The sequence below is a fragment of the Toxotes jaculatrix genome, chromosome 6 (genome assembly GCF_017976425.1).
Source record: "Toxotes jaculatrix isolate fToxJac2 chromosome 6, fToxJac2.pri, whole genome shotgun sequence".
In the NCBI taxonomy this organism is placed as follows: Eukaryota; Metazoa; Chordata; class Actinopteri; family Toxotidae; genus Toxotes; species Toxotes jaculatrix.
In genome coordinates this window covers 4,260,199-4,280,685 of record NC_054399.1, presented here as the reverse complement: position 1 = coordinate 4,280,685, position 20,487 = coordinate 4,260,199, and the positions used below count along the sequence as shown (strand labels likewise).

General features: G+C 41.7%; 3 protein-coding genes across 5 annotated transcripts; 2 read left to right on the top strand and 1 right to left on the bottom strand.

The window, feature by feature from the left end:
- Positions 1-3,091: 3,091 nt before the first annotated feature.
- si:dkeyp-51f12.2 (uncharacterized protein LOC100151460 homolog) lies at positions 3,092-4,841 on the bottom strand. The gene is made up of 2 exons (XM_041041046.1): positions 4,552-4,841; positions 3,092-3,399 (listed from the first exon to the last, which is right to left on the bottom strand). Exons 1-2 carry the CDS (start codon positions 4,839-4,841, stop codon positions 3,162-3,164), a joined length of 528 nt encoding a protein of 175 aa, XP_040896980.1. The 3' UTR covers positions 3,092-3,161.
- Positions 4,842-6,329: 1,488 nt separating this feature from the next.
- dhcr24 (24-dehydrocholesterol reductase) lies at positions 6,330-13,638 on the top strand. The gene is made up of 9 exons (XM_041040612.1): positions 6,330-6,678; positions 7,361-7,516; positions 8,744-8,849; positions 9,337-9,455; positions 10,177-10,440; positions 11,065-11,208; positions 12,288-12,485; positions 12,575-12,753; positions 12,877-13,638. The coding sequence occupies exons 1-9, from the start codon at positions 6,448-6,450 to the stop codon at positions 13,028-13,030; spliced, it is 1,551 nt and encodes a 516-aa protein (XP_040896546.1). The 5' UTR covers positions 6,330-6,447; the 3' UTR covers positions 13,031-13,638.
- A 1,047-nt stretch (positions 13,639-14,685) lies between these two features.
- Positions 14,686-19,994, top strand: si:ch211-121a2.4 (transmembrane protein 205). Of its 3 annotated transcripts, none has more exons than XM_041040841.1 (4): positions 14,686-14,783; positions 15,660-15,875; positions 16,894-17,057; positions 17,145-19,994. In XM_041040841.1, exons 2-4 carry the CDS (start codon positions 15,776-15,778, stop codon positions 17,445-17,447), a joined length of 567 nt encoding a protein of 188 aa, XP_040896775.1. In that variant the 5' UTR covers positions 14,686-14,783; positions 15,660-15,775; the 3' UTR covers positions 17,448-19,994. The 3 variants fall into 3 exon arrangements, with proteins under 3 accessions (XP_040896775.1, XP_040896776.1, XP_040896774.1); XM_041040842.1 differs by having other exon boundaries at positions 14,697-14,719; XM_041040840.1 differs by having other exon boundaries at positions 14,770-14,907.
- Positions 19,995-20,487: the final 493 nt, after the last annotated feature.

Genomic DNA, 20,487 nt, shown 5'->3' with positions numbered 1-20,487 from the left:
AAATGGAAACTGGCTTGATGAGACTGTATTGATTAGAAATAAACTGAAGCGGTGGTTATCATCTATTATCACAACGCTTTACGAGGAAGTTCGTGATTTCTCGATTTCTAATATGGATTTAATGCGCCTTTAACTTGTTGCCCGGTATCTTTTAACTTCTTCAACTCGGAAATTCTCCCCATGAATTCACCCTCTACTGCTCCTACTCCTCTCTTTTCTGATCAGAGATCCTCTGATAATTAAAATTGATCACCCCACCACCCTCACCTGGATATTTTTCGGTTGCCCCGGGGTATAAGTCTCTGGTGGCTCCGGTCTTCATAGTCTGGTTTCTCATTCTGCGTGGATCTTCAGGTTGATCTTGGTTGTGAAAACAGAGATGGGCAGCACATTTTCTGTGTTCCCACCCCAAAATGCACCATCATGGCCACCTCGGCTTTTCATTTGATTAATCAGAGACATGTTATCAAACATTATAACACGTAAAAATTACAATATGTGTAAACGGGAGGGTGTGGGGACAAAAAGCCTTTCTCAAAGCGATGAGAGGATTAAGATTCTTTAAATTTAGGGAAAAACTGTCTACACTGTCAGATAATATTCAAAGTGTGTTGTGAGACTAGAAAACAAGCCCATGAATGAGACAACAAGGCGCCTGAGATCGTCTCCCTCGTGACTATTTTATTAAATAAAGTTAAATACACACATACAGGGTTTGAAAACGTGAAGAGATTTGAAAAGATTTTCAAGAATAAAACATATCAGTCATAGAAGCATGCACATTCATTCATTTAAAAGGAACAGGGTGGACTGTTTGTAATTGTGATTCCTATCAGTTCTCATGTTGTAGGTAGTGTGTGTGTGCGTGTACGTGTTTGTGCGCGCGCGCATGCGTGCAAGTCCATCAGAGCAGCTGAAGTCAGTTGTCCTTGTGCTGTCAAAGATCACAACAGTGTACTTCTGGTCATCAGTTCAGTTCAGTGTAGTGCAGCATCTTATTTTAGAGGTCATGAAGGCTGTGGGACTCCTCCTCTTCCTCCACACCATCCACTGTTGTGTTCAAAACAAACCTCATACACCAGTATTTTCTAACTGAAAAATAAGTGAAACAAAATCTAATGCTTGGTAGTTGATAATGAAAAAAAGAATAAAATTTCACCTTTTACATAATTTACAATGAATAATATACTTTTTTTTTTAGTTACATTGATTTGGAGCATGTTTTAGTTAAAGACATTTACTTTTTTAATTCTTCCTTGTTGGTCCATTCATACCCTGCTGTGAGTTCTTCAGTATAAAAGATTTTAGAGATGGCTGCTAAACAGCTTCTTTTTTTCCCCCACAACTTCCATGTTTGACTTTTAACATTTGATTTTAAAACAACATAGGAATGCATTTGGAGTGGTCACTTCTCTAATCTTTAAAATCATGGACTCCCACCAGCACCTGAATATCTCACGGCAAAGGAGTTTTACAAACAGCTAATGCTTTTAATGTGCTTAATTGCCTTCCCCAAACAAGTTTAAATCTCTACAGGCTGATTGCCACATCGCACCAACATGCATGGATATCAACAGACATCTGGAAAGAAGGAAAAACATATTAAAAATGTACAAACAAGGAAAAACACTGATGTGATCCTTTTAAACAGACAGATTCTATGGTTGCAATAGGTCAAGTTGTAATATTTAAAACTTAGTGGTGAGCAGTGGAAAAACATATGGTCAGATGAGTCATCGTTCCCCTGCCTTCAACAAGCTGATGAGTACATGTGTGGCACACAAACTAAAAGACCTCTGCAGGCCTGGGTGCCAGTTTCCCCGAATGAATTATCACATCTGTCTTGTGGTGGAGCATGTTAGTCCTTATGGGGAAAGCATTTTTTCTGAATGACGTTTTCGCCTTTCCCAGAGGATTCCCAAGGGTCACAACATCCTGGCTAGAAAATAGAGAAAACACTCCTCTGCCATCACCAGGGGAATCCCAGAAAGGACGATTATCCAGTTAACCAGATCTTTTGACCTGAACTTTACGGAAATCCTGGATTTCCTGTGTGCATCTGTTGTCATGGCAACTGATCCCTTAAAGTATCCTGCATATAGCAGATTAACGTGATCTTGAACCTTGCCTGGTTTTTAAGCTCCAGTTGAAACCACCAATTTAGTATAAAGTTCAGATTTGTATTGGTAGAGTCTTTGCAAAACACTTTAGTCACTGCACTAGAAAACAAGAATTTATTAGCTTTTATATTTATGGCAGCCTGTAGGTACATTTTGACTTTTACATCATTATCTCTCATTGCAAATATCATGTAGGTCAAAATAAGATAAAAGAATTAGAAGAGTTCATTAAACATAATTGTGTTCTTTGAGCAAATGTTTAAGGAGGCAAACCTGAGGGATATTTAAACACTATTTCCACCACATGGAGGTAACTGTCACCTACCAACTGTCTTGCCAGGCAAATAAGATGTTCAAGAACAAAAATTGTGTGTGTGTGTGTGTGTGTGTGTGTGTGTGTGTGTGTGTGTGTGTGTGTGTGTGTGTGTGTGTTTGTGTGTGTGTAGATGTGATCTGTGCTTGATATGTCTGCTGTGTGTTAGCTTAGCTTAGCATAAGGGCTGAAAGTCTTTATTATCCAGCATGTAACCCCCTGTAAAACCATGACCTGTTGTTTTACACGTCAAGGTTTGAACAGATTAAAGAAACCAGATGCAGTGTGTTATTTAATGAGCTATAGAGGTGCTGGTAGGTGGATTTTGTCACCTTTGGACTGACCTAGGCTCTCTTTCTTAAACTTCCTGTTTGGAATACCAGGTTGATCTCAACCAAAATTTGTGCGTGATATTCTGTCCCTTCAAGATAGTTTAAAACACGTATATAATGTTCATGAATACACAGTGAAATGGTGGATTGTAGTGGCCGTGCATTTCATGAAGAAGAAGAAAAAAGTGTTTCATTACTTTACTTTGGTCTGATAAGGCTGAGTTCACCATATATTTTGAGTATTTGCTAACCCCTGCATTGTAATTACAGAAATCATGCGAGGACCCAAGAAAGAAGCATGCTTCAATTGTTTGATAAAGTTTGTTGCTGTCAAAAGGCAGCTACAGTAGAGTATGAGTGAGCCCCAGAGAGGCGGGGTATCTACATCGTCCAGCATCACACCTCAAAGCTGATCTCTCTTGACTGTCCAAACAGGGGCTCTGTTGCCAGGTGTGTGTCTGAGTATGCACGCCGCAGGTGTGTAGAGCTGCACGTGGACTTGATGGCAACCTCGTACGGCGGCGGAGGTCCCAGCCAAGGAGGAGGATGAGGCGTTGGACTAAAACCACCGGAGTCCATGGGAGGGTAGTCAAATTCCTCACCACGTGCACCATGCCTGTGGCGCTCCATTGTCCTACACTCCCGAAAAAGTGGCAGCAAGAAATCAGGTAAAAACAGTCATGTAGAAACACAAATTCACGTGTCAGCAGTTGTAGAGATCACATACTAAATAGCAGATGGACTTTTATGTCAGTTGTCGTATTTCTTGCCAAATACTGGAATTGAGTTTCATGAAGGTGCAGTGGATGTCCTGGCTGTGTGGGATGCTAAAATTTTTTTGAATTACAGCCATGCTCTGTAACCATGAGCCATATGCAGGGCTACTTTCCAAATACTTTATTAGTTTATTTTATTAACTAGCATGTGTCTAACCAGACAGCAGAAGCTAATCAGCTGATTTGGTTAAAATGAAGGCTGCAAGAGTACTGCGCTCCTTTACCTACTCAGTTAAATGAATAGTTGGGGAATACTCTTTGTTGCTGAGAGTTAAATGAGAAGATTGATTACCATTTTCATGCCTGTGCACTAAAACTGGAGCCTGCAGCCTGTTAGCTTAGCATGTTAAACAAATTAGATATGCTAATTTGCTTTTGAAGAGCTAGCAGGTAGCTTTTGTTTCCTGCGGACAGAGGCAGGCTAGCTGTGTAGGCCTATCTGTGTTTCCAGTCTTTATGCTAAGCTTAGCTAATTGACTCCTACCTGTACCTTCATATTTAGCCTACAGATAAGAGTGGTATCCATCTTCTCATTTAACTTTCCTGAACATTTTTTATGGGAGGTTTTAAAGGGCAGGGCTTAAAGTTTAAAGGTTCATATGTATATTTGTCAAAATGAATAAGAGTCTTAATAAAAGGAAAGGAATTAGTCTTGGAAAAGGTGCAGTTGTTGTGGTCTGTGTGCAAGACCCTGGTACAGTTATTTGTGTGCATGTACAGCTCTAACCCAAAAGCACCCTGAAAACTGTGATGAACCATGATGTGATCAGATACAGAGCAATGTCAGGAAGAATTAATTGGATGACATGGAAGAGCAGACTAAAATATATTTCTTGGGTTGACTTATTTTTTATTTTTTTATTGTTTGTATAAAAATATATGTAATTCTGTAACATCAGTTGGTGGAGTCTGGCTTCAGGGTAAAACCGATCGTACTTACAAACACATCTTCAACTGTGCAAAGCAGCTATACAAATATCTTAAATGACTGCCTTTTTTACTTCACCCACCTGGGAAGAAACACTGACTGGGACTCTGGGAAGTGGCTCCCCGGGGGTACGAAGAAGTCGTACGGATAATGTTGGCAGTCTGGGTCAAACTCCCCATGGTTGTAGTTTGCGGCATTTTTTCTGTTCATTGCCCAGAAGAGCCCCAGGATGAGCAGAACCACCCCCAGCACCACACAGCAGAGGGAGAAAGCCTGCAGGCGGCTCTGGGCCGAGGCCAAGAAGGCTGTGGACCCACCGGTCACAATGAGGAAGGCTCCGATGAAGATAGCTCCGTGGTGCAGGGAAGGCATCCTCCTCCAGGACTGTAACTGTTCCTGAGGTTACTGTGCAGGCTGTGACCGGCTGGATAAAGTCACTCACACACCAATAGTCCCACAGAGTGCACTCCCCACGCACTCTAACACTGACCAGACATCCAAATTATTTACTCTGCAGTTACAGAAATCCTGATGCGGCAAGGAATAGGTCACTGAATCTTACTTATTTGTTCCCATCGTTTCCATCTCCTCTATTGATAAAAAGTGATGATCGTATGGTCCATGTGTTAGTCCTTACTCTGTAGATTTCCTCTGGGAAAGTGTTAAAATTGATGGTTTGTTGGAAAAGAAAGAAAAAGAAAACAGTGAAGGCTTTGATGCGCATCAGGCTAATGTAGAGTAGCTGTGTGTTTATCATCAGGGCAGATGGACGAGAGGACGGCAGAGCCCATTAAGAAATCTTTACTGGTGCCCCACCCTCCCTCTGTCTAATGTATCTGAAGGGTACCACTTTAGCCCTATGCCTGTGTGTGTGTGTGTGTGACAGATCAGGACCTTGCAAACATCATGTTCTACATGAAACAGAGCAAAATTTAGGCCTCCATCCTTTACCAAAATAAGATGTTTGGTAACATCATTGTGTTAGGTCACAGAATTATAAGAGTTCAGTGTTGGCCGGTTTTGTCTTGAAACAACCCTCATTGCAACCTAAGATCCTTGGTAAGTTGAGTGACTGAGGAGGCTCAGTTTTCAGCAGTCTAGTGGCTTTGTAAGGTTGTATTTATACAGTGTGCTTTGAGCTAAATGCTAACACCAGCACGCTAACTGGTTCACAATTACTTGCTGAAATTGTAATTTTTACTGTGTTCACTTCTGTAGTTTAATATATTTGTATTCTAACATTTGCTAGTCAAGGTACACCTGAGGCTGATGGGAATTTCGTTTTGCAGGTATTAAGTCATGAACCAAAGTTCTGGACACGTGAACATTTTGATCTGATGGTGGTGATAAATGAAAAGTCTGGGGATCACCAGAAGTCAGCAGGATTCATCCTCTGGGAACCATGAATGGCGATCAGATTTCATGGCAGTCGATTGATGGAATCTAGACTGCGAGTATGTGTAACTTGCTTATATTCATGCACTGAGTTGGATAAAGTTTAAGTTCTTATGCCACTTCTTGCTCTCAAGAAAACCTGAGATAATCTCTTGCTCTATTCTCCCCTTCTCTTTCTCAGTGGCTGATATGGATATAGTGTTGTAACAGAACCATGAGCCAGCGCACATGGTGTGACAGCCTCTCTGCTTTATGATTGGTTAAACAACAGAAAGGCTACAGCTCTAGAATTCCCTTCAGTCACATGCTAAGCCAATCAACGTGAAGCTCCGGCGCCCGAGCCCTCCCCTTTGGCCGTTTTGACCAGTCAGTATGGAGCAGGGGAGTGGCCGACCGACCACCTAGCCCCACTCACCTATCGCAGCGAAGGGGTGATCGGGAGTCGGGTTTTGGGGTTGGAATAATCAATGCGGAGTTTACCCACAAGAATGTACCAGTGGTCAGAGGTAGCTTAACTAAAAACTGTACCAGATTCTCTTAGTTTACAGTCCGTGCACATTTGGATCTGATCTGTCCAGACGCGATGGATCCGCTGCTGTATTTAGGAGGCTTGGTCGTTATGTTCCTGCTGTGGATCAAAGTTAAAGGTCTAGATTACGTGATCGTCCATCAGAGGTGGATATTTGTCTGTTTGTTCCTGCTGCCGCTCTCCGTTATATTTGATGTGTATTACTATGTGCGGGCATGGCTCATTTTCAAGATGTGCTCTGCGCCCAAACTGCACGACCAGCGCGTGCGAGACATCCAGCGACAGGTGAGGAAACCGTCCTCTGACTGTGTCTCTGTGCACAGGTGTGTGTCTGTGTCATTTAAAACTATAACAGTGTGAAACCCAGGAAGGTTCTGCTTCATTTAACCAAGACCTCTGAGCTTCCAGGCTGGACACACGATTAAATGTTCTCTGGAACAAAGTTAAAATGTTGGTAAAGGTTTAGTTTACTGACAGTCTGAATGTAGCTCAGTTTATAGCTTACATCTTTTTGAGGTCTGATAATATTCTGACTTTGAAAGAGAGAGAGACCACAGGGAACACAGTGGGGTGAGAACATCCAAGTCAGATACCTAATACTTTGCTTCCCAAAAGGATTTGGTCAGGAGAGAGGGATTTGACATGAAGTATGGGTAAATAAATCTAGCCACAGGCCTGAGAGCCCATTATTTGGACTCTAAGAAAACAGTGAAGGAAAGACACAAGCTCTCCACAATGGGATGAAGGATTTGTCAAGTTTATTAGTTATTAGTGTTCACTCAGCATACTTTGAACAGTTCAAATGAGCTGTCAAGTCCCGTTACCTGAGTCTTTTATACCAGGAAAGTCATTGACAGCTAGCCTTGATGATGGCTGAGTGGTATAGGTAAAGAGCCAGGTATGCTGTGTTCCTTAATAGACAATAATACTTAATGTTCTTCCCTGTATCATATCTGACACATTTCAGGTGCGTGAGTGGAAGAAGGAGGGGGCTAAGACCTACATGTGCACGGGTCGACCCGGCTGGCTCACTGTGTCTCTCAGGGTGGGGAAATACAAGAAAACCCACAAAAACATCATGATCAATATGATGGATATCCTGGAGGTGGACACTAAGAGGCAGGTAGGAGGAGGCCCACGGGTTGTGTTACCAGATGTTTTGCAAATGTGTCAAATGTTTAAATATGAATAAGGCATACTCCCATCTGCTTAACCACTCAACCATCTCTACTCAGCTTTGCTCATGGACCTTTTTTCCTGACAGACATTTCCACTCATCATAGTAAGAAAAGCAGACACGTAATTAATAACATTAACAATTGCTCAGTTCCATTAAGTGTCCTAGTAAGCCATTACCGTGAGCCATCATGCACAACACCATGGCCGTGAAATTGTAAAACCTAAAGGGAATGTAGCCATTGTTAGCCAGTGCTATTAGTTGTGCCTGTGAATTTACTGCTATGGCATTGCAAAATTTATACTGTAAAAAAAGTAGACTCCAAAAACATGAGCTTTGTAGTTTTAACTGAAAGAATGATTCTGGTTTAATACAACTGGGGTCTTATTTTTTTAGTCATGCTAGTAGCAAGGCTCTAGGGATGGTATTGTTGGTTTGTAGGTTCATCACTTTAGTCCAGACTGTAATATCTAGATATACAACTATTAGCTGGATTGCCATCAAATGTTGTGCAGACATTCATTGTCCCCCAGAGGAGGAACCCTGCTGACTTGATGATCCCCTGACTTTACATCTAGTGCCACCAGCAGGTCAAAATTGTAAAACATGGATTGGCACAAAATTTGGTGCAGATATCCACGGTTCACAGAGGATGAATCTTAATAATGTTAGTGATCCCTTGACTTCTCCCTTTTCCTCTTTAATTAGTCCAGTACTTTGATTTATGACTATGATATCGCCATACTGACCAACATCACTGCTGTCATCTGGACACACAGGGACATTGTTTCAACAGGGCAGAAGACAGAAGAATATACAGGTCCTAAAACAAGTCAACAAACAGCCTTTTTAAACTACTTTATTTTAAGGGCCACATTAGTTAATAATTTTTCCATTCACTTGTTTTTTCCATGGATAACCTATGGGCTTTTTAATACGTGTGTGAAGATCTGACTGCCTGTGTTTCTGGCCCCATTGTACTTCTTTTTAGCAAAGTTCTGTGCTAAAAAAAGCTGTGTTCTCAGATCTCAGCATTTAACCTAGTGGTTACAGTTTACCAATTAACCAACAGGAGTGACACAAATAAGACTAAAAATTGTAATTAGTAAGTATTTTTTTTTATATTCTCCACCTGGTGGCAGATCTTAACTCACAGTGATCCTTGTTTTTTAGGTGGTGAGAGTTGAGCCGCTGGCCAACATGGGTCAGGTGACTGCCCTCCTCAATTCTATTGGCTGGACACTGCCAGTGCTACCTGAGCTGGATGATCTCACCGTGGGTATGTTGTCCATATTACAATCAATGCACATTATCTTCTGGGGAATCATCCTAGATTGGCATCATCTGGTTTCTAGAAATAGAGCCATGTACTGATGATTTCCACAGCTCGTTGTTCAGTGATCTTGCATCTCTTCCATCAATCACTGTATCCTGTTTAGAGCCTCAGCAACTTCTCTAATTGTGTTAGAAGATTGATGTTGTAGCTAAAAAGATGAAACTGGGAGGAAATGGCTGCAGTGTTGGAAGCACCCCTGGATCAGGTTTCATAATGGATTTCCTGATGCCATAAACTGTGCATCAACAATCTAATGTTTTTCCATCAGGCCACAGTACATTCATTTATCCTGATGTCCACACAGGCTCCGATATACTCACTCCCAGTAGGCAAACACTGCTTTTTGCTCATGTGTTTGTTTTCTGGTGGTCTCACCTGTAAAGAAATCAAATTACTAACAAGAGATCTTTTATACTCTCTCCTCTCTCAGGTGGTTTGGTGATGGGTACGGGAATCGAGTCGTCCTCTCATATTTACGGGCTGTTTCAGCACATCTGTGTCGCATATGAACTGGTCCTAGCTGATGGCAGTTTAGTACGCTGCACAGAGGCAAGTACTGAGTGTGTGTAGTGTGTCTCTGAGTCCACGGGCCTGTAGCATGAAGTCAGATAAGTGGGTTGCCAGCTATCTTTTGGCTTGACTCAGGTCTTCTGGCATCACAAAGCTGACAGCAGGGATCACCATGATAACATTATCAACACCATCTTCACAAAATATCTGTACTTTACCCCTTGGCAGCCGAAGGCGGCTGTTGGCCAGAGAAAACAAATGTCAAGCACTTTAGACAGATGGTGTTCAGTCCCCTTCTAACTATAATAATCCACATCTACTGTTTCCCAATACTGTACATACTGTTGTTAGTAATCTTTCTACTAGCAAGTAGAAAATAAAGCCCTGATACAGAGACATGATTGTTTTCCTCTACAATCATGGCTAAACTGATTTTTACAATCCATGGTGCCCAAAAAGAGGCTTGTTTTTGATGTAATTACTGTGATGTTTGTTTGTATGTACACGGGCATGAAAAATGTGTGGTTTTTGACAGTAACATGTACAGTTCTCACACCAAGTAAAGTAAAAGGAGTGGCCACCTAGTGAGAAGATAAAGTGGTTGGTGCTGTGAGGTTTGCTAATGGTTTAGTTGTAAAAGCTATCATGCAAGACAAATAACCCAACATTAGACAACAGAGACCACAGTCATCACCACAAGTGTGCTGCAGAGCTGTTTGTTCTTGTTCAAACAGGAAAAAAACATTTTTCTGTCACACAGGAGGAAAACTCAGATCTGTTCCACGCCGTCCCGTGGTCCTGTGGTACTCTGGGATTCCTGGTTGCAGCAGAGATCAAAATAGTCCCCGCTAAGCCATGGGTGAAGCTGCGCTACGAGCCGGTCAGAGGCCTGGAGAACATCTGTAAACGCTTCAGTGAAGCATCAGAGAACAAGCAGAACACATTTGTCGAGGGCATCCAGTACAGCCTGGACACCGCTGTCATCATGACGGGAACCATGACTGACCACGCAGAGCCTGATAAGGTAAGGCGTGTGTGTGTTAGCGTGTATGTAGATTTGGTTTCACATGTTTAATCAAGGGCGACACGGTGGTGTAATGCTTAGCACTGTTGCTTCGCAGTAAGCAGCTGGTCTGGGCCTTTCTGTGCAGGTTTTCCTTGTGCCTGTGTGGGGTTCTCCCAGGTACTCCAGCTTACTCCCACAGTCCAAAGACATACATACTAACTGGCGACTCTAAATTTCCCACCGGTTTGTCTCTATACATCAGCCGAGTGATGGACTACACTACAGTGAGTAGGGCGGCAGTGACACGGCCATCCTACTCACTGTACCTTGCACATGTTAGATAGATAACATCTATCTAAGATAACAACTTCTGCTTCCATTTATCCATTTGCTAATATGTTGGATTTGTGTGAATGTGTTTTTAAAGACATTTAAATTTGTGGGAAAAAATGGGGGAAAAATAAAATACCCATATATAAAAACTTGCCTAATCAACCAAAAATTTCACAACCGCCCTGCAGTACCTCCGTGGACCCCCTAAGGGTCACGGACCCCCTGTTGAAGACCTCTGCTCTGAAGGATAAGCGGTATAACTATTGGACGTTTTATCAAATTTAACCTCACTTTTCCCTCTGACATCAGATTAACAGAATCGGCCTGCACTTCAAACCCTGGTTCTTTAAACACGTGGAGGGCTACCTGAAAGGAGACCACACTGGAGTAGAGTACATTCCTCTGAGACAGTACTACCACAGACACACACGCAGCATCTTCTGGGAGCTTCAGGTACGCACAAAACACACACACTTACAGAGGCTGTGTTTCCATGAGCTTTAATATTACATTAAAGGACGACGTATATCTGCCACATTTTAGCTTGTCATCATCTTACCAACTGCTTGCTCACTTCTCTTTATGACACTCTAATGCTCTGTCTGTCTCACACACACATTTTGTACCCACATATATACACACACCATTAGCCATTAGTGAGAAGGGCTTGGCATCCTTTGTTGTCTGTGACAGTAAATGTTGTGATGAATTATGCATGGTATTGGTTTGACAGATATCTAAAGGAGCTAGCTCTGGGCTTTTGAAAGGATTTTGTTTTTGCAGACAGTGCAGAGGAAAGTCAGGCAGAAGTAGGACTAACCATTAATCGACAATTTGTCGTAGACATCATTGATGTGTTATTCATGGCAATGAGAGAAAGTGTTTGGCAGTGATTGTTGAGCTGTGGCTGCCCTCTAGTGGATTTAAATCAGTCATGCAATTGTAACAGTAAATGTACAGGCTTTCTAGAAGGACATCTTAGGTGGTGCAGTTAAAAAAAAAGCTTTTGTTTTAGTTTAGGTAATGTGATTAATTAAAATATTTTTCAAGTTCATTAAATTAATTTAGCTGAATTCTTATCTAAGAATTCAAGTGAAGCCAAAAAACTCAATCGTCGCTCAAACTGGAATAGAGAAATTCAGACAGGATAATTGATCGAGTCTGTCAGTCACATGATTCAAGAAGATCCAAGATCAGATGAGCAATTTAAACCCCTGCCCACTTAAATTTTCTATTTTCTTTTTGAACACAAAAGTTTATGAAATTACTCCACTTGAAATTATCTTCTGCACATATAATGCTATAAATTCAGTGGTATTCAGCAGTGATTTATTTTAACGGTTACATATTCAGTTGCTTATAAAATTTCAGCTATTATGGAAGTTATATACATCCATACACACATTTACATCTGTTTCAGTTAATAGGTCAGCAACTAACTACAAAGCACATTGTATCACAGAAGGTCACTTAGGCATCTTCTTCTACCCTGTTTGTACAAATGGGTGTGTATATTTGTGTCTTTTCTTCAGGACATCATCCCATTCGGCAACAACCCGGTGTTCCGCTGGCTTTTTGGATGGATGGTTCCTCCTAAGATCTCTCTGTTGAAGCTCACACAGGGAGAAACCATTAGGCGGCTTTACGAACAGCACCACGTGGTTCAGGACATGCTGGTACCCATGAAGCATCTGAAGGACGCCATCACGTGCTTTCACCAGGACATCGATGTAAGACTCAGCTATGGATAAACCCACTAGATGCTCTCTGTTTATAGCAGGAACTGATTGAATTCTTCATATGTGGTGTGTTATTTCAGGTTTACCCTCTGTGGCTGTGTCCATTCCTGTTGCCACCAGGCAGAGGGATGGTTCATCCCAAAGGTCAAGAGGAGGAGCTGTATGTGGATATTGGGGCTTATGGAGAGCCCAAGGTCAAACACTTTGAAGCTAAAGCATCAACACGTCAGCTGGAGAAGTTTGTCAGAGATGTGCATGGGTAAGTCTCTAATGATACATTCAATTTATGACAGTCTCTCAGTGACAGTCACGCTGCATTCCCTCTTTTTGCATTTACATTCATCAACACATTTACCATCTGTTTGCCATCTGCCTCCCTCAGGTTCCAGATGCTGTATGCAGATGTGTACATGGACCGAGAGGAGTTTTGGGAGATGTTTGATGGACAGTTGTATCATAGACTGAGAGAGGAACTGGGCTGTAAGGAGGCCTTTCCCGAGGTTTATGACAAAATCTGTAAATCTGCTCGACACTGACGCCCATCGCTGGTACCTGCCCTGAGCCCTGTGTCACAGATACACAGAGGCACTGTCTGCATATCACGTTTGGTGACAGATACTAGTTTTGGGATGTTTCTACGAAAACAAAAAAATGTTTTACATAAAGATGCAGCTCAGAATTTTCTATGGTGGAATTAAGCTATGCACACATGCTAAAACAAGCTAAAACACTTATTTTTGGCAGTCAGACTGTGTCGTCAGAGGGCCCTCCTATCAATGTGAAACAGGAGCACATGAATGTATTCTCTTTTCCCTTCTTCTGTACACAGTTTTTTTTTTTACATTCATGTGCTGATTTCTTGTGCAGCTTGACTCAGAACCTTATGTGGAACGTGTACTTGTTGAGAGCATATTGCACCAAATGTCTGTCTTTTTAAAAAAGATGTGTTAGGCAACTTTTCCCTGTTTAACTACACAAGTGCCATAAACTTTGAACATATAACCTCCAGTGTCACACAGATATTTTAAAATTCATACTTTTTTGATAAATTTCAGTGAATTTTAAGTCCAAGAAAAACAAACAACAATATTGTAACTTATACTGCTATTCTTATAACTACTGTTTTGGTATCCAGATGACAAAATATCACCTGGACTGTGAGAAGGTTGGGTGACTTAATTAAAAACTCTATTCTGCAAATAATGCCAGTCTCTTGCTTTTTAAAATATAGATGATAAAGTTGTAGGAAATTAAAACACCGGGCTGCAATATAGCAATAAGGGTCCACAGCTGTCACACACACACACACACACACACACACACACACACATAGTCAAAGCTAATTTATTTGCTCTGAGCAGATTTATTTGACTGTCTATGAATGACAGCACAATGTAAACCTAATATTTTACTTTCTTCTGTTTGTCCTTGTGTGTCCCTCTCTTTCTTTTTTAAATGTGTTGGCACACAGTCAAAGCAAACTGGTCTGCTCTGAACAATTATTTGACTTTATTTGAATATCTTCCCAGTGTAAACCTAATGTTGGCTCTTTTGTTTGTCCCTGTCTGACTAAGACTCTGAATATTATATATATATTGCATTGTGTATTGTATATATATTCATATTGGAGAACATTTATTTCACAGCTTTAGTGATAATTAATACAAAATGTAAATAACCTAATTTGATATGTTACTATTGATTAAGTGCAGTACATCAGTTAGTACATTAGTTTAAATAACTCCATCTTTACCAGCTGCAAAATCAGTAAATATAATTCAGTGATAAACATTATTTACATTTAGAAATGGGTCATTCTGAACAATGTGAGTACTTCTACATTTGAAACTTAAGTTATATTTTGATTATATATTTTGACATTTTCATACTTAAACCTAAAGTTTTGAATACAGGACTTGTACCAGAGCATTTCTACACTGTGCCTACATGTTGACCTCTTCTCAGCCTGCATACCACTGCACCTCACCCCCCCAAACACCCCCTGAGCTTACAGTCTCCTCATTCACGTACAGTTCCATACAGCGACCAGGTGTTCTACTACAGGTTTTACCTGTAAGCTGTTGGGGCTGGGGGGGAACCAGTAGTATCTGCTGCTGAGAGTTGTAGGGGGGATTTTTCCCTGTGCACATCCCGACACTTGCCGCTCCGCCTTCTCCTCCTCTCTGACGCGCAGGGTGAGCAGACGGCGCAGCGGCTGTCAGCAGGTTGGGCAAGTTTACTGTCAGACATCTGCTACAACCTGCTCGTAGTTTTTCTTGGGCAGCACAGGTAGGCTGAACTCGGATTTCTCACGGTTGTAGTTGTAGCACTGACTCCGTGCTAGCGCTTTAGATTATAAGGCCGACGGTGGCTGACTCAGAGGACAGTGGAGCGGAACCACAGGGATAGTTCTGTAAGTGAAGCTAACTTTACGCGAAGTTAACTTTAGCTAGCTGATAGCTGCTTTGTCAGCCGCACTGTGCTTACACGGTGGTACCCCAGCCCTGACCGGCTAACAGCCGGCGTTACGATTTCAAAAGGTGACTTTGAAGATTTGGTGGCGTCTCGTCGGTCAGTCGTTAGCTGCTGTCGGTTGTTGTTTGGGAGGGACATCATTCAGCACTGCTGTGTGTGTGTGTGTGTGTTTTTTTGTTTTTTTTTAGCCTGAAGACTCTTGAGTTTGAGTGTAATTAGCTGAAGTTAGCCGTGTGTGCTGTGGATACTTGTTAGTGGGATGTTCGCTCCTGCAGTTTTATTTTCCTGTTGGGCTGAGAGAGGTCTGCGCAGCGGGGTAAGGTCAAGACAGCAGCCTAGTTTCCTTGACAACAATGCGGAAGTTTCTGGCCCAGTTAGGGCACATGTCTAACATCTAGAAACACTTCGCGTACGCTGTCCTGTACTGATATAGAAAAAACAGCCTTTTTGGTAGTTTAATTTATTTTGGAAGCTGGTTTGATAAGCTGTCCTTGTCCCAGGAACTAAAGGTGTGCTGTTCTTATCTAAAGGTGTGGATGAGAACACTTTTAAATTTCAGTCTGCATATCAGAAATCTACAACTGCCGTGACAGGGACAGAAAGATCTAGCTCACTTTGTTTTTTTCCAGTTTGCTTATAATATGTCGCATGTTGTCACATCCTTGTTGGCCATACTGATTATGTTTACAGTGGCTCTGAAGTGACGCATCAAGCCCCGTCAAAAAGGCAAGGCCAGCCGGGCTAAAAGCATTGCTGCAGACTGCAGTGGAGTCCTACCTGGAGAAGAGAGAGGCTGAGGAGGAAGCATGCCCACCGACCAGGAGCCCACGTTCACCGTCAAGCTGTTTCAGCTGCTGCTGCTCTCCACCTACTGGGGAATGCAAATTTGGGTCACCTTCATTTCAAGTGGGTACCACACATGCACCGGTACAAAACATATACAGAAAATTTGGAAACACAAGTGAGAGTTAACAGGCCGAGAGAGAGAGAGAGTGGGAGAGGCTGGTAACTTGTGTAGTGTACAGAATGTGTGTAAGGAAGTTTGTTGTTATGTACAACACAATCATGCCTGAAGTGGTCCTTCACTGAAGTCCCCTGCCACCACTGAATGTGGCTTAAGTGGTCAGTTCACAGTGGATATTCAGCGTTTCTTGGCAACCGCATCTGTATTTAGATTTGTCCACTTATGACTCAATCACCCAGAATGCCGTTTCACATCCGATGTGAACAGGATCATGGTGAAGCACCTTTGTATGATCTCTAAGCAGTTTTTTCATGACCACCATTACACCTACGGACGTGTGTCCGCTTGTGTTTCTTATAGAACTATGCCATTCACATTTTTACCTACACACCATGCAGCAGTTTTATAATTTCCTGAAAATGACCTCTTAACCTTCATTACATTGACAGCATCTGAACTTCCTGTTAGTGTTAAACCACAAACCTTATATCTTGTCACGTTGCTTCTGTGTTGCAGTTACAATGGTGCAACACAGAAGCAACGTGACAGATATAAGGTTTGTGGTTTAACACTAACAGGAAGTTCAGATGTTAAACCACAAACCTTATATCTGTCACGTTGCTTCTGGGTTGCACCACTGTAGCTGCGTTTGTGGGAACAAGCAAAGGATAGCTTGCACCAAGCAGTTTTATTGCTGTTTGTTCATGATATGTTTGATAATCATAGTGTGATTGAGATGTGTGTACTACAATTATAATACTTACTGGTACACCTTCATTTGAGTATATGTATATGACTTAATTCAGAGATCAAGAGATCATCAGTGTCTTAATGTCCACTTTATCTTGTTATTTTCAGAATGCTGTTGTCCATATAAATGTAGTAACTCTTAGAGCATAATAAATTAGTGTTTTGTGAGTTTTCTGACAGTGCTAATGAGTTGTTGTGATTTCTGCACAGGCTTTGTGATGAACAACCACCTGAATAGACACACATACGGGTTTATTCAGAGTCGTCTTGTCCCTTTCTACCTCCACCTGGGTTCAGCTTGTGCCTTCTTTAACCTCACTATCTACGCTGTGTATCACCCCAGCGACATGCTGAACGACAGAGAAGCCTTTCAGGTGGGCCGTTAGTTCCACATCATCATACTGAATAAAACAGTGTTTTTGAGTATCATCTCAACCTCTGCTTCTGCTCCCCCCGACCAGATCTTCATCTTCTTTGTGTCGGTGACGGTGGCAGCTGTCAACGCTCAGTGGTTTGGCCAGATGACATCGGAGATCATGGCAGACATGCACCTCATCGAGCAGGCGTGCGGATTGGGTCAGGACATCGGCCTGTCGTCTAACCGTGAAGCGTACGCCAAGCTGTGTGAGACAGATGTCAAATACAGACACCTCAGCAGTCGCCTGTGGCTGTACAGACTGCTGTCCTCCCTTTGTAATCTCTGCTGCATAGGCTGCAATTTCTACAGCCTGTGTTACATGGCTGAGAACCTCGTCACACTGTAATACTGACACACAGCAGCTGGACTGTCAGATTGTTAAAAAATAGTCAGTCCCTTACAAATCTAGAAACTTTTTGTATCAAACCAGTAAGTTATATATTTAATACGCAATGTCTTTCTTTCCGTCTCTGCCTTCATAAGAAATCAGATTAAAAAGTCAGGTAAGCCCTGATGTTCTTTTGTGTTGGGGAATAATGAAAGGACATAATCACATGCATAGATTTCAGCCCCAGTTCTTGGTCAGTTTTGAGACAGCTGTGGTCAGTAAAACTGAACTTCTCTCTTAAACATTGTAGGGAGGCAAATCAGTTCCTGCTGTGTGAGTAATGCCTCACCTTTCACCCAGTGTGGCTGGAGCTGGTGGCTGCCTCGTGCTGGTGCCTTGAGATTTCCCTTCACTTTTACCATTACAGCATGGTACCTTACAGGAACCTAAAACGTGAGTGAATGTTTTTAAAATCTTCGTGTTTGTAATATCAGAGGCATCACAAGCAGAAAGTGGCCCAGTGCACTTCACCTTTTTTTATTTGTAAGCAACAGCGAGGTACCTTTAGTAAGGACACTGCTGCTCAATCCTGCTCTTCCTGTTCTGGGTGGAGTTTTTATACCTTGTTCACAGTGTAGTGCCACAGGTTAGTCAGGCTTACCTTATGTTACCTTAAGAGCACCTGTGGGGCTGTGCTCCATTTCCTTTCAGAGTGAAAGGTTGTGCTGTTTTTGGCTCTCCTGGAAAAGTTTGAACACTTTCACTACATGGCATACAATCAGTAGAGCTTTTAGTCCATCCAAAACACACTTGCACCACTGATTTGATTGTTGTATTGGTGTTTGTAAATAGTTCCAGTGTACTCATATGTATATGGGCAGATGTTAGATTTGTTGTTGCACAGCAGGTTGGTGTAGTTGTGAGAGTTGTTCAACAGGTAGACCTTTGCTTTAGTTTAATGAAGTCACTGTTACTCTTCTGTCGGTGAGCCTAAACCTGTGGTGGGGACAGTTTTGCTGAGCAGGTTTGATGGTTGTTGTGAGATGAGTTGGGTCTGTTTTGAGCCCCTTGAAAATCACAGTTGAATGTTTTTTTTTCTGAACCACTTTTACATTACCTCACAATAACTTTTACATTATGATGCAACACTTTATTTTGAGCATTAATTGCAAAAGCCTGAGCTCTGACAGTTTGCGGCCACTGCTGTGACCACAGCTGTAGCTGGGCTTGGGGCTGTGATGTGGGCATGGCTAATGCTATGGACGTAGCTGTGGCGGTATATGTTCTGTGGCTAGTCTTTATAAAATATATATATTAACATTGGCCGAGAAAACATCGTGAAGCCAGACACTTGTTTCACCCCTGTGCTTCTATCATATATGACATATGAGATGCCAAATCACGCACAGGTGTTTAAGGATGGCTTCATAGGAATCTTAACAACCAACACTATAACAGCCAGAGCTGTAGCCGTCCCATACAGCCATGACAACAGCTACAACTGTTCAATCACAGCCACGGCAGCAGGTGGTCATAGTACAGTGTTGATATGAAGGTAACTAGCCTCATTATCCTCATATCAGCTGTGTGACCTTTCACCGGCTCTGTAAAAAGTCTATTTGAGGACATGAATGACGTCTCTGTACTGAGTCCTTAACATCCCATGACGATTTCCATATATGTTGCTACCTTTCATTTTGCCATGCAGGAAAATCCCATCAGATCTTGTATATTTTGTTGAACGATTTTAAGAAGACATCAGGTCTGTGGCTTGAATTCGTCACGTGCTGTACATCAATCTGAATGTGCTGGATTATGATCTGGCTGAAAGACTAAATATGCAGCCATGATTAGAATTGAAGTTATTTCTGAGTTGTACTCATGCTAGAGTGGCCTTGCAGTACAGTGCTTAGGTGTCAGAGCTTTGTTTGGAAATAGTGCATCGTTGTACATCGCTGAATCTGTGGTCTGTGTTGTCGTTTTGCACGTTGAAATTATGCTAATCGACCCCCTCTTAGGTGAAACTTCTCTATCCATGACACCAAAGTTTAAAAAAAAAAGCATGTCCTTAAGCAGAGCAGTGGCAGCAGAACGTGGGTTCTGAAACTCCTTTCTTCTTCTTTGTATTTGTTTGTTCTAACTGGACTGATGAAGGTGCTTTATGAGCCCGTTACTGGCAAAAACAATGCAATATTACTTGGTGGCTGTTTTGAAGTCCACACAGTTTTTCTATGATGTCGCCCGTTTGCTCGGCCAGTTTAAATTAATAAAAAATTTGAATGCAAGTCATTTGACAGTTTTGCTTATTGACATAAAAGTATTTGGATATAATGTTTAGCAGATCTTTATACATGATTTCATTTCTTAATGATAATGTTTGAGATAATGGAATATAATTATTATTGCCTGAAGACCAGTGAGGTCAGAGGTCATGAGCTGTTTGTGGTAGTGGGTCTGTATGTTTTGTCATGTATGGTTTATTTTTTTTGTATAAAAGAATTTTCTTTCTTAATTCTCCATGCCATCTTCTGCCCATTTTATTAAATTTTGATCAATAAGAAATCACTCAGAAAGTGCAGGTGTTATTTCTTAACCTATTTTCTGTTGTTTTGGCTCCGGCAACTGAGACTGAATTGACTTTTAGCTTTTTTTTTTTTTCTTACATGTTTTGCAGCCTTATACAGCCCTCGGGGTGTATGTCTGCTTGTATAGAGTGAGTCAGTATGCAGTAATCACCTATGTGTAATATTTGAAAATGTTGGAGTTCAGTGACTCCTAGTGGTAGAAATAGAAAAAAGAATGAATGAGCTGAAAAGCAGCCACATTTTGCTGCAACAGTTTCTGAATACTCTGAAAGATGATAAAATGATTTTTGTTTTGAAACAAATAGAGTCGGGAAAGAGTTGGACAGTTTTTATCCAAGCCTGAATGGAGCCTTAGGTGTACAAGCCAGAGTGACTCCAAAATCTAATTCAGTTCTGTTGGTCCTATGTGATTTCATGTTTTTCCAGATATGACAGAAGGGGGAACCATTGCTTTACTGTAGTTTATGATTCAC

Excerpts from the sequence above, each read along its gene's own strand:
- si:ch211-121a2.4 (XM_041040841.1), top strand. The coding sequence starts at position 15,776 with ATGCCCACCGACCAGGAGCCCACGTTCACCGTCAAGCTGTTTCAGCTG. Across the intron at positions 15,876-16,893 it reads TTGGGTCACCTTCATTTCAA|GCTTTGTGATGAACAACCAC; the intron begins GTGGGTACCACA and ends ATTTCTGCACAG. Across the intron at positions 17,058-17,144 it reads ACGACAGAGAAGCCTTTCAG|ATCTTCATCTTCTTTGTGTC; the intron begins GTGGGCCGTTAG and ends CCCCCCGACCAG.
- si:dkeyp-51f12.2 (XM_041041046.1), bottom strand. The coding sequence starts at position 4,841 with ATGCCTTCCCTGCACCACGGAGCTATCTTCATCGGAGCCTTCCTCATT. Across the intron at positions 3,400-4,551 it reads CAGTCAGTGTTTCTTCCCAG|GACAATGGAGCGCCACAGGC; the intron begins GTGGGTGAAGTA and ends TCGGGAGTGTAG.
- dhcr24 (XM_041040612.1), top strand. The coding sequence starts at position 6,448 with ATGGATCCGCTGCTGTATTTAGGAGGCTTGGTCGTTATGTTCCTGCTG. Across the intron at positions 6,679-7,360 it reads TGCGAGACATCCAGCGACAG|GTGCGTGAGTGGAAGAAGGA; the intron begins GTGAGGAAACCG and ends GACACATTTCAG. Across the intron at positions 8,850-9,336 it reads GCTGGATGATCTCACCGTGG|GTGGTTTGGTGATGGGTACG; the intron begins GTATGTTGTCCA and ends CTCCTCTCTCAG.